A 12414-nucleotide genomic window follows, 5' to 3' on the forward strand; every position below is an offset into this window, starting at 1 on the left:
TCCTCCTCTTAGGGCAGAGTCTCATTCTCAACCTGAAGTGGGAACTCTAGCCTTTTCCAACTAAACACCATGACCTAGTATAGGATTATAGAGCGTAGCAGATGAGATACAGTAAGTGCTTCCACCTCTTTTGGTCTTTGGCGATGTCCATTGATTTGTAGAATGACATGTTTGTTCATGTCTTATGTTATCCTTCCAATTCTGGAGCGACCTTGTCTTCGCTTTCTTTCCATATATCCTTGAAAGATGGTTTGTGCAAGATTTGGTTCTTATCTTGTAGCATGGCCAAACTAGGGAAGTTTTCACTCTTTCACAAATTGAAGGGTTCCAATGATGAAGTTATCTAATTTCTGATGGATTCATCAGTTCTATGTGTTGTGCACAAGACCCTCAGTAAACGATGATAGTGTTTCATCTCAAAATTCTCAATCTTCCTTTCTGAGAGTTTCCAGCTTTCACATCCATAGAGGCAGGTAGAAAAGACTACAGAATGAAGAAGGTGTTGAGGTCTGTAGTGCGCTGGCCTCTCTTTACTACTTTGTCAGACTTGCCATCATCTGCAATGGTAGCACTAAGACACTTGACTTTCTTTCAACAACCTCGAGTAATTCTCCTTCGATTGAGACTCGTTGGCTTGTCGTGTCAGATGCCTTTGACACTAACACAATGTTTTTCATTGAACCCTTCAAGGTCTCACTGTCATTATCCACATGAGCTTTGAAGTCCTTCAGCAGAAAGAGGGAGTCTCCAGCAGGAGTTACCTCTAAAACCCCTTGCAAGGACTCCAAAAAATGGGAGGTACTCTCAGCTACGCTTTGGATTTTAGAATCAATCCAACCCTTCTCTAGAGAACTGGTACCAGAGCCAAAGCTGCATGTCGAGGCAAGGGCGACTATATCTAATCAAAACCTCACAACCTCGCACACTAGTTCGGGATCCTTCCCTTCCAGAGAGGTCCCATCCACGTACCTAGAGTCAGCATCTGTAGCCAGGGATTAGACCCATAAAATTGCGCTTACAGCTCCCACCCAGCTCACGACAGCTCCAACTGTTTTAGATTATCCCATTGTTAGTTAGTAAGCCCATGAGAAGTAGGACCCACATTAACTTCTCAGGCTGTGCCACATCAGGCCTTATGGGTACAGGTCTGACCACTAGGCATAGGGAACCCTTGTCTGGTCCCTTCTGTTTATCTTGGATGACTCTACAAGGGTCATAAAGCCCCAAGACAATTCAGCTCCTAGGACCATCGGGACACACAAAGCCCTCCACGACAAGGGAGCAGGTGTTCCAAACAGAACAAAAATATAAGGAATGTGTGCATCTCTTGCCGTAGGTACATGGAGTTTTTCCCCGTACCATCCAATGTAAGCACGGACTTCCTGTTTGAGAAAAGTGCCAACTACTTCCCCTCAGAGGAGTCCCCGCGGCGAGTCGCAGCCCTGCTGCCCAAAGCCAAGATCATCACCCTGCTCATCAATCCCTCGGATAGAGCCTACAGCTGGTACCAGGTGCATGCAATCACACATACATGATGCACACACTGGCCACTTCATTTGGTAAAGTCTAATGCGGTCAAACTCAAGATCTGTAAAATAAATTCTGCCTTCATAAAAAACAAAGATGCTCAAGTTTTGTTTGACAATATCAGATAGTTGAAATTGTAACTGGATGCTGGTAGTAGTTTACAGTGACCTCTCTCATTTAGGACTTTTTGGTTTCTTATTTTGATCGCTTTTATTACATACAACATCTGAACGTCAGCTTAAAATGACCAAAGGTAGCAACAGTACTCTACTACTCTACTTAAGTATAAGTACAAATACTTGATTAAAAAAAAGAGTCCAGTAACTAAGTACAGTAGCAAAGTATTGTCATGAATGTTTATTTTTATCACCCCAGCATCAGCGAGCTCACGAGGACCATGCAGCACTTCGCTATACCTTCTTCGATGTCATCAGCGCCAGAGCAGGGTCCCCGTCCGAACTGCGTTCCCTGCAGAACCGCTGTTTGAACCCAGGCCTGTACGCCACACACCTTGAGAGGTGGCTCACGTACTACCCTGCTAACCAGGTGCCTTATGCTTCACATTGAACTTGGAACCATCTGTGTTACTTCATTTTGATATGCAACAATATGTTGTTGTTGTCGTTTTGTAATCGCAACTAGGTGATGATCATAGACGGCCATCAGCTGAAAGCAGACCCTGCTGCTGTCATGGATGAAGTCCAGAAGTTTCTGGGAGTCACTCCACACTTCAACTACTCACAGGCCCTCACGTAAGTCACGCGTCCCTGACGTCCCATAAAAGAACACTTCACACTTTATGTAGACTAAAGAATCAAGCCCTTACACCCACGGGGCCTAATAATGGAAGAAAATGGAGTTTGTTCTCCGTTGTAGTTATATGAGTGTGATTTAGCAGTGTGTGTGAGAATTATGCCCATTCATCCAGACACATCTGATGTTGGATGACAGCGCCTAATTAGCTAATTAAAGCAAATTAACACTCACATTTCTTCCAATAATAATCTGATAGCTTTCTCTCCCTCACATTCAACTTTCAGACAGCCTTGCTTCTACAAGCAGTATATTTTTGTCTCAAGCTGTGTGATTAAATATGAGGTTAGCCCAGCTCACTGTGGCAGTCCAAATCATTACAACAGCAATGGAAATGCCCCTATTGTAAGTTTGATTAGACACAATTTGACATTTTTCTCAGCTAATTATTTTTGTTATTTATGCTTAATGTTTGCATCCACAAACTAGTTCAGATAGTACAAACCAAATTCCCAAAAAGTTGGGACACTATAAAAACTGAATGCAACTATGTGCACGTGCCAAATATTAATATTTTGATCAGAATACAACATAGATGACTGGTCAAATGTTTAAACTGAGAAAATGTATAATTTTAAGGGAAAAATATGTTGATTGTAAATTTTATGGTGCCAACAAATCTCCAAAAAGTTGGGACAGGTTAAGAGAGGTTAGAGAGGTTAAGAGGCTGGAAAAGTCAATTGCACTTATAAAAAAAAAGAAACAGCTGGAAGACCAGTTACCACTAATGAGGTCCATTGGCAACTTGATTGGAGTATAAAAGAGCTTCTCAGGGTGGCAGTGTCTCTCAGAAGTGAAGATGGGTAGAGAATCACCACTACAAAAGGTGCCACTGTGCACTCGCTAAAACAAACTTTTTTTAATTTTATTTTGACAAGCTTATTTTTCATGTCACCTTCTCAGAACTCATCTTCTGCTCTACTCCATTGTCAGCTTGACAGGTGTATCAGTTATTGCTGTTTGTTTCCTCTTCCTTTTTGTTGAAGGGAGTTTCTATTGTCTGGCTTTTGGTAAGGGTCAAACAAAAGCTAAAGTTCAGCCAAGGCAGTGTTTCGTCAGTAGAGTCTGTGGGCTGCGAGTACAGGCACTAATGAAAGCTGTCTGACCTCGTGTGACAACTGTACCCGGTCTCCTCTACTGAGGAATGACGTTAATTATGTCATTGCTGTCGCATCATTACAGCATCAGATGGGAGACCTTTCATAAGAGAAAAAAAATAGCAAAGCAAATAACTGAATTTTAATAGAAATATTTTCTTGAGTTGTGTGTATTTCACTTGATCAATACAAAGCACTTTTTGAACATTTGTATGATCGCTTCTGCTCTCCCCTCCTCCATCTCTGTCTGTCATTGTTGCTGTCATGGGATTTATTGCTTTTCTAGTGACCTACTTGTTGACTAGTTTTTCACTACTTCTCAAGATGGATTGTGCGATACACCGAGAGCACTATATAGGGGACAACCTATGCTGAAGACACGTTTGAACAGTACTACTAGAAAATGCCAAATTCCCAATGGATATAGTGGAGACTGAGTGATTCTGAACACAACCTAACTGTTCAGGATGATCTTTTAGATGCATCCCATACTTGTACCTGAATGGTGAATTTGATCGCAAGAGAGGATAAATGCTCAGATTTGGCTCAAATACGTATTGCTTTTGATATTTTGGCCCTCCTTTTCCGCCATCTTTTTGCATTGTAATCCAACTCAAAGAGATTGTTTGCATTCTTACCAATTCAAGCCGGCGTGTGGCCTTTAAGAGTGGGAGAATTGCTAAACTGTTTATTAGCCAAAGCGCTGCTCATCAGAATGCAGCCTGTCTCTCTTCTCCAGACAGGGGCGTCTCAAGTTGTGTACATGGGGACAGAGAGCGCCTCTGTCAAAGATGGCAGACTGACATTCATATAAAATAATGTGCAAAGAGATGCATCTTGACAGGAGTGTGACAAAGTGTGTGTGTATGCATGGTGTATGCACAAAGACAGCCCCAAAAAAACCATGTTTTTTTTTGGTCTTGTTCTTTTGACATGGCAGCGGCCTGACAGCTCCTCAACAACAAAGACTTTTTATTTAATCTTTTCTTCCTTCTGTCTTGTCACATGGAGAAAAAGAACACTTGATGAGAACGCCAAATGATGCATGAAGATAACCAGCAATATTTACATCTTTCAGTCACATGCACATGTTCCAAAGAGAAGGACTAACAGTAATTGGCAGATATTAATAATGGATCTCATTAGATTGTGCAGAAGCTGTTAAGTGTAAATATGTGTTTCAGCCCCCAAAAATTACTCCTCCTTCCTTTTTTCTATTCAGTTTTGACCCCCAAAAGGGCTTCTGGTGCCAGCTCCTTGAGGGAGGAAAGACAAAGTGCTTGGGGAGGAGCAAAGGGCGAAAGTATCCTCCTATGGAATCAGAGGTAAACACATTTACTCTGACAACATTTAAAAATACACTGTAAAAACTGTGGTTGTGTGTGTTAAAACAAAGTGCAAAACAACTTTACAGAACAACTTGTACATTTTACTGGTATTGAATGTATAATAGACAGTAACTGCTTCTAAATACAGAATGTACATTTTACAGTACAAAATGGTATAAAAGCAGCATGTTCTTGGATCATTACAAGGCCCTCAAAGTGCTTTGCATATTGACTACTCACTTCACCTACTGATTACAAAGCATCACGAACAACTGGAGTTTCATTATCATGGATCTTTGACACCATCACAATGCGCTGGTGATCAAACCAACAACCTCAGGGTTGCAAAATGACTACTCTACCACTGAGACATGCTACCTTGTTCTTTTTAAGCTATCAGTAAAGTAAGTAAAGTAAGTTTAAAAAGCAAGTTCTGTAAAGTTGTTTATATTTGCACAGTATTTTTTTAAACAAAATTATTCTGTTAACCACAGCTGTCAGTTTTTTTTCTGTAAAAATAAACTTATTACTGTATATCTCAATTATTATTTTTTATCTGTCATATGAGTTTGTATAATGCATGTTTATTTTGGCAAAAACAAAACGTAGCAAAAAACCTACTGACAAAAATACTGCTATGATGTAATTTTAACTGTATCTCGATGTTTTTTGTTTCACAGTTTATCTGTGTTTAAATTGCAGTAATTTGTGAATTCTCAACCAAAAAAAAGTGATCTTTTTAATATTTTCTTACTGTCAAATCAACATATTCATGTAAATTACATGTTTCATTGTTTTTGTAGTTACAGTTTTTTAATGTCACGATTTTAAAGAAATTCACTGTTAATGCTACGGACAATTTATATAGTGTAGCTTGTGTATTGAATGAGCTGCAATGCGACAGTGACCATCGACAGGCAACACTTCTCCCAGGAAATGGGGTGGTCAGTATGTGGCAAACATAGCCAAAGTAAGACGGTCATTACGAGGCCCACAGTAATGACACAACACTCTTGAGAGAGGCCGGGTGGTGAAATTAGGATGGAGCGAAGCTGTGAGAAGGGGAAGATTCCATCTATAAATCTTTGTCCAGGCCAGTGATTCCACAGAGGGGGGCAAAATCACACATTTGCTCTCAAATGAAGATGAGCGCACATGGATTCAATCCATCTTCCGCGTGCAGTCGCACATGGCTAATGGGTGCTCCGCACTCACCTGTAATTAAAGTGAGGGCCAGCAGCCTCCCCGAGGGAAGACGCAAAAGTGGGAAAGACTCATCAGTATTTCTTTTGTGATTATGATAATTATTTTTCTTCTTTATGAGAAACCATGGCATTGGAATAAACAAATTGTCATTCATATTTATTGTGCCCTGGACTTTAGCATGCATTTATTTGAGATTTTTGCTATTACATAGCGATTAATGACGCTCAGCAGGTTTATATCATCCATTTTTTCTTTCTTTTCTTCTTATTGCTTCTCCTTCCCGCCCCTCACCTGTCATTTGCACCTCCATGGCGTCGTGGTTCCAATTTTGACATTTGTCCTATTATACTCTCACCCGTGCGCAGGCTCGGGCATATCTGTCCAGATACTACAGGGAACACAACGTGGAGCTGTCAAAGCTATTGCATCGCCTCGGACAGCCTCTTCCCTCCTGGCTGAGAGAGGAGCTGCAGAAGGTCAGCAGCATTCAACTCTACCGAGCTCAGCTCACTGCCGTCAACGCGTTACATATAGCACTGCTTTATATAGTTTTCACTGGACTTCAACTCACACTGATGAAAATAACTTTAAATCATTCATATGGAAGTCTGTCTTAGGAAATGTTCTGTGTTCCTAATTGTGAACAATATACTATATAAAATGAGTGAAAGCTTATGAATTAATTTTTTTAAATCCACAATCCACATTAATCAATATTTTACAATGTACAGCCTAAAATGAGTCATTAAAATCACAAATCAATTCCCAACAATATACAATAATATTACACAAGTACATTTCCTGTACAGTTGATAGTGCTTACTAATCTCTCTCATTCAATGAGAGCAGTTTTGGCCCGACTTCAGCCACTGTTTCAGTTTTTTGTTGAAGACACTTTTATTCATCTCCAATTTAAGTTCAGCGGGGAGAGCATTCCATAGTTGAGTTCCCTGATAGCAGAAGCTAGACTGTCCAAAAGTTGTCCTAAACTTTGGAGAGCTCGCAGTCCCCACTTATTGAGGCTCTGGTGGTCAATCTACGGAAGCTTTGACGCCTCACAATGAGACCAGATAGCAGTGGTGACACACAGATGTACAAACATTTAAAAGACTTTCAAAATACAAAAATTCAGAAAATATTCAAAGGTAAAAGCCTGATTATTAGGTCATGCAAATGTTTTTTTTATTTTTCAATTAATGTGAATTATAACCAGTACAAGTTACGTGTGTGAAAGTTAAATGCCTCGTGGCAGGTGTCAGTTGCTGACTCTAATTGTTTATATTTTCCCAGTTTAGTCGTCATTGCAAAAAGTACAGTAGAAAATTTAAGAAAAAATATAGTAAAATAAGAAAATTATTACTTATTATCTGCCAACAGAACAAGAACATTTCACTTAAATTTACCTGTAAGATTTTGAAAAATAAGAAAATAAAACTCTGCCCATATCAACCACAGGGGTCTTGAAAATAGTATTTTTAGACTAAAAACATGTAATAATAACTTTTTCAAGCTTTAATAAATAGAACTATTTTCTTAAAATACATAAGTATTTTTTTAACACTTGGATAACTTTGCATTAGTGTCAAGCAGGGAGGTAACGTGTGCCATTTTTATTGTTTTTGGTATGACCCAGCCACAGATTGAACCCACAACCTCCAAGTCTGAGGGTAGACAGACACTCTACCACTAGACCGTTGAATTGGTACGGGAACAAGGAAAAATGAGCTTAGTAAATATAATTAAACGAACCACTTAAAAAGCTATATTGCACTTTTGTCTGTTTTCATACTTGTATTTATTAAATTTATCTTAATACTAGATTGTGCAAAATCCCCAGTTCAGGCCCTTTGATGTTGGTTAGTTGTCATCTTAAAAGCTGGAAAATACTTGTTTTAAGCCTCATAGTTTTAAGTACTATGAGTACTATGAGTTTGAAGTACTACTACTACCTCATAGTACTTAAAACTGTCTGTTAACACTGAATGCCAAGACTGATGGATCAAATAAGATAATTAGGTAATAAGTATCTTAAAATAAGCAGAATGATCTGGTCTGGCAGTTTTATTTTAAGTAAAAATAACTTGTCAAAGCAAAATAAGCCAATTTAGGTTAAATTTAAGAAATTATAGCTTACTTAAGATTTCACTATTTGCAGTGTGCTCAGTGTGCTGCAGGCCTACGTTTCACTGGAGACTCCAAATTGTGGCCTCTTATTAACCAGTGACTTTTTGCCCAGAGTTCAGCTCTAGATCACCTTTGACCCTAATGAGGAAGTGTTATGGAAAATGGATGGATGGATGTAATCCATCAAACAGATTTTCAGCAGTGATTGCTTTGCCAGGTAGAACATGTATAAGGATTTTATACTACATGAAGTGAGAGGGAAAAAAAACAACAACTTTAAAATGCATTTACAAACGTGTCCACAAACCACATCATCTGATTAATAAATTCATCTTCTTCTACCCTTTTTACCCTCCCCTCTGTATCCACATCCACTCGGTCTTTACCTCTTTCTTAAGGTTAGATAACCTTTGCATCCACGAGCCGGCGTTAAAAGCCAAAGGTGAAACAGCGCAGAGCAAACCTGGAGCACCCGACCCTCAGACGCACCCTCCAGCGAACCCCGAGCGGGGTGCAAGACGAGGAACGCGAAGCCTTGTTTCACACCTCTGAAGGGCACAGAAGTGATGCGAGGGCAAAGAAAATGGAACGTTTGAAGGGCTGGGTGAATGGATGAATGGCTGGAGCGGCTCAGAAGTCACTGAGGACAAAAAGGAGTTCATCAAAGTTGAACTCTCACGCAGAACCTGCAGTAACTTTCAAGGTTTTGTGTGATTCTCACCTTTAATTTATCACACCGGAACAGCGCTGGTCAGCTGTGTGAATCCCATCATGTGCACTACTTCCTTGAAGCGGAAAAGAAAAAAAAATAAACGATTCCCTTTAGTTTTTGTGTTGTTCCTGCCACGGTACGAATGTGAAGAAGGGGCATCGTCTCAGGGTGTGTTTGATTTTCTATGAGTTTGTTTGTTGAGAGTGAAAGTAGCTGCTGGTAGATCTGGCAGCCCCGTTCACCTCAGAGATGTCACCCCGGGCTGTCTGCAGAAAATAAGTGGCGGGAAGGCGCCACTCAGGCAAGGAGCCTGCGCGTTATGTTTGGGCATGAAGGGGAAGAATGCCGCATCCGATATACAAGGTTGATAGTATCGATGCTGAAGACAACAGCAAAGGCAATCGAGCAAAACCAGTGGATGCAACATCCAATATGATGCCAGGCTTCTTCTTTTTTTTCCTTTTGTCACTGTATCTGCCTCCCTTTTCCTGTTTTCCTTAACACCACTTTTTAAGTTCAGTTTTATGTCAACAATCCTGAAATGTCCAAAATTAAAACCAAAATTTAAAAAAAAAATGCATACACCGGAACTCGTGTATGTTTCATATGTTTGCAGCGTGAGGTCATCACACCACAAATAAAACAGACTGCAGGACTTCAAACTGCAGTAAAAGTTGGGTTGTTTTTATCACTCGGCTGTTAATGTTCTTCTCTTTCATCATAAAGTATGAACTTTTTGTGAGAGGCCTTGAATAAAATGAAAGAATCTGAGAAGGATTTAAAGACAAAGCAGGAAAAATGAGACAAGGGAGCCATGAAAAAAAGGTATTTCTTGTAAAACAGAAGAGAGAGTGAGAGAGAAGGACTAGATATTTCCCAGCGACTTGATACAATCTGTCAGTGTATACTGTATACACGCGCCGGCCACAACATTAGGTACACCTGAACAGTCTATAGTCCAATACAAAGGCACTATCAAAAATGCTGCCTTTATGAGTGTGTTTAAATTTAATTTAGTTTTCTTTTGTTTTCTTGATCATGTCTTGGCAACTTGTTAGGTTTTCATTTCATCCTGTCCTCGTCAGCCCTTTTGTTTGTGTAAACCAATTAGCTCCCTCCAGCCATTCTCGTCTTGTCCGGGTGAGCCTTGTTTTCTCATCAATTAGTTTGTATTTAGTTCCATGCTTTCTGTCAGTGCATTAGGTCACGTAGTTTGAGCCATGTCATGATTCGCTTGTGTTACTTTGATTTAAAAAAAAATATATATATTGTTATTATTTAATTCTATTTTTGGAGGACGGTTGCTGTCTATGAATTTAGCATTTCGATTTTTCTATGAACCTTGTTTGCCTTTTTTGTTAAATACCTTTTACTCTACACTCAATATGAGTCAAAGTACACTATTGTCTTTTGGTAGGTGTCCTTAATGTATTGGCCGGTGAGTGTACAGTAGCCCTTTATAAACATGAGTATAATAATCATTTACAAATATTTTACTGTTTATTAGAAATGCATACAAGCCTACATAATGCATTCAAGATAAACTACCAGTGATAAAATACATTATCTTGATAAAATATTAAAGTCTATTAAATACAGCAGTAACATTTTGAAGCATGACACTCTTAAAGTATAATAAACTTTAGCACTGTGCCCAACTATTTAACTGCATATGAAGTGCACATTTCTTGTGAGGACTTACCTCGTAAATAAATTTAAAAAATGCAAATATATGCATATTTGGTTGGCGATATTGGTGCGACCATTACTGTGGAAGTGCCATGCATTATTTGTAGTTGTTGAAATTGTTTTCTTTATTATAGTTCAGTCTGTTCTGGCTATAAATGAAACAGAAAATCATCGCAACACAGATTATTAATATTAGTCACCCAGACCCTTTAACTCATTCACTGCCATTGACGGCTAAAAACGTCAAAAATTAATTTGAACTATTTCCATTAAATAAAAAAAAATGTCTTCCTCTTTTTGTTAACACGAGTATAAATAGTTATAAAAAAATATATTGTACATTTAGAACATATATGAAATTTGTGATTAATCGTGAGTTAACCAGTGAAGTCATGCGATTAATTAAATAATAAATTAAATTTAAAACATTATAATCTTTTCTTTTTTCTTTTTTTTATTCATTCACTGCCATTGATGGCTATAAACATCGAAAATACATTTTTAAGTATTTCTATTAGATTAACATTTTTTTTCCACTTTTGTTAACAAGAGTATGAAAACTTAGATTTTTTTGCATTGTATATTTAGAACAGATAACAAATTTGCGATTAATCGTGAGTTAACTAGTGAAGTCATACAATTAATTACAATTAAACATTTGAATTGCCTGTCGCCCCTAATTTTTTATAATCCTTTTTTTTTTTGTTTATGAATTTATGGCAGTGAATGAGTTAATGAAACCTTTTACAAACCAAATCAAGGAACACCAACGTGGTGCCTCAAAGATCACATGAATAACCTGCAGGCCTCTTAAAATTGCTCACTGGTGACAATGTGATTTGCCCTTTGTATCAATCGGTTCCCAATGTCCTGTAGGTTACCACACGGGGGCGCTCTTGTGCAGGACTGAGAAAGATTGGAACAGCGTCAGTTTGTCGCCGTCACACTCGCTCCCATTTTTAAACGTGTTACCATTACATACTTGCCTGTTCATGTAAATGGGGGCGATTCTGAAAATGGCAGCTATTCCCGTAGACAAGGTGTCACATAGCTGTAACAGTACTGGGAGAGCGAGAGTCGACAGAGACAGTGAGCACCTGCTTGTGTGTGTTTGTGTGAGCTGTTTTCATGACATGTCGGCGCTCACGTTCTTAGTTTGTAGCTAGAAGCAGAAAGAGTTAGGGTGGAATAAAATAGGTGCACAAAAACAGATTTTTAACATCCCAACCGATTTGTAAAAGCTGAAAGATGCCACACACGATAACGGAAAAAAATCGTCTTGTTTTGTGTTTGCGATTTGTCGTCCTCGATCGTTTTAGTCGTAGTTGGGAAGTAAAAATCACTATTCACTCAGCCAACACAATATACAATGATCTTTTTGTCATAAAAAAACACATAAGCATGACATTTGACATCTTATAATCTTCCTTTGTGGACTTCTTTTTGGCTGATTAAAAAGGGCGATTTGGGTCCATTTCAGTTTGATTATCAGTATGTGTGTATCCCATATTAGTTATTAAAATGAGTATATAGAGTATATAGGGATTAATTGATCATTACAAGTAATTGACACCTGCCTAAAAAGGTTTATAATTGTCAATAGTGGCCACAAGGTGGTGCCAAAGCACTACTTTTCTATGCTCCCCTATTGAGACTAAATGAAGCTCCTCCACTAGCATCATTGGCACAAGGATGCCACAAGATGGCGCCAAATCCACACTTTTACATTATACAGTGCTATGTCTTAAGCATAAAACAGCAAATAAAAAAAAAAATTATAAAGAAAATAGCGAAATATAGGTCCAAAAAAAATCTGTGAAATGTTGATATTCCTAAGAGTTAGCCACAAATATGACAGGGAACACTGATGTTTTTTTTAAATTCTTGTTTTAAGAAAGACATTGGGCTGTTTTTTCAT

At 38.6% G+C, this 12414-nt stretch overlaps 1 protein-coding gene across 2 annotated transcripts in view; it reads left to right on the forward strand.

The window, feature by feature from the left end:
* The window catches only part of ndst3 (N-deacetylase/N-sulfotransferase (heparan glucosaminyl) 3), a 60255-nt gene extending 50757 nt beyond the window's left edge, over nt 1-9498 (forward strand). Inside the window, exons 10-15 of one of the 2 annotated variants that reach the window (XM_086083536.1) lie at nt 1337-1511; nt 1903-2073; nt 2170-2279; nt 4660-4762; nt 6337-6447; nt 8499-9498. In XM_086083536.1, coding sequence (XP_085939662.1) covers nt 1337-1511; nt 1903-2073; nt 2170-2279; nt 4660-4762; nt 6337-6447; nt 8499-8528 — 700 coding nt within the window. In that variant the 3' untranslated portion in view covers nt 8529-9498. Of the gene's footprint in view, nt 1-1336; nt 1512-1902; nt 2074-2169; nt 2280-4659; nt 4763-6336; nt 6448-8493 lie in introns of both variants that reach the window. The other variant, XM_086083537.1, reaches the window with a different exon arrangement.
* Nucleotides 9499-12414: the final 2916 nt, after the last annotated feature.

Source organism: Leptonotus elevatus, chromosome 8, assembly GCF_054856555.1.
Source record: "Leptonotus elevatus isolate MCC_2025b chromosome 8, RoL_Lele_1.0, whole genome shotgun sequence".
NCBI classification, from domain to species: Eukaryota; Metazoa; Chordata; class Actinopteri; order Syngnathiformes; family Syngnathidae; genus Leptonotus; species Leptonotus elevatus.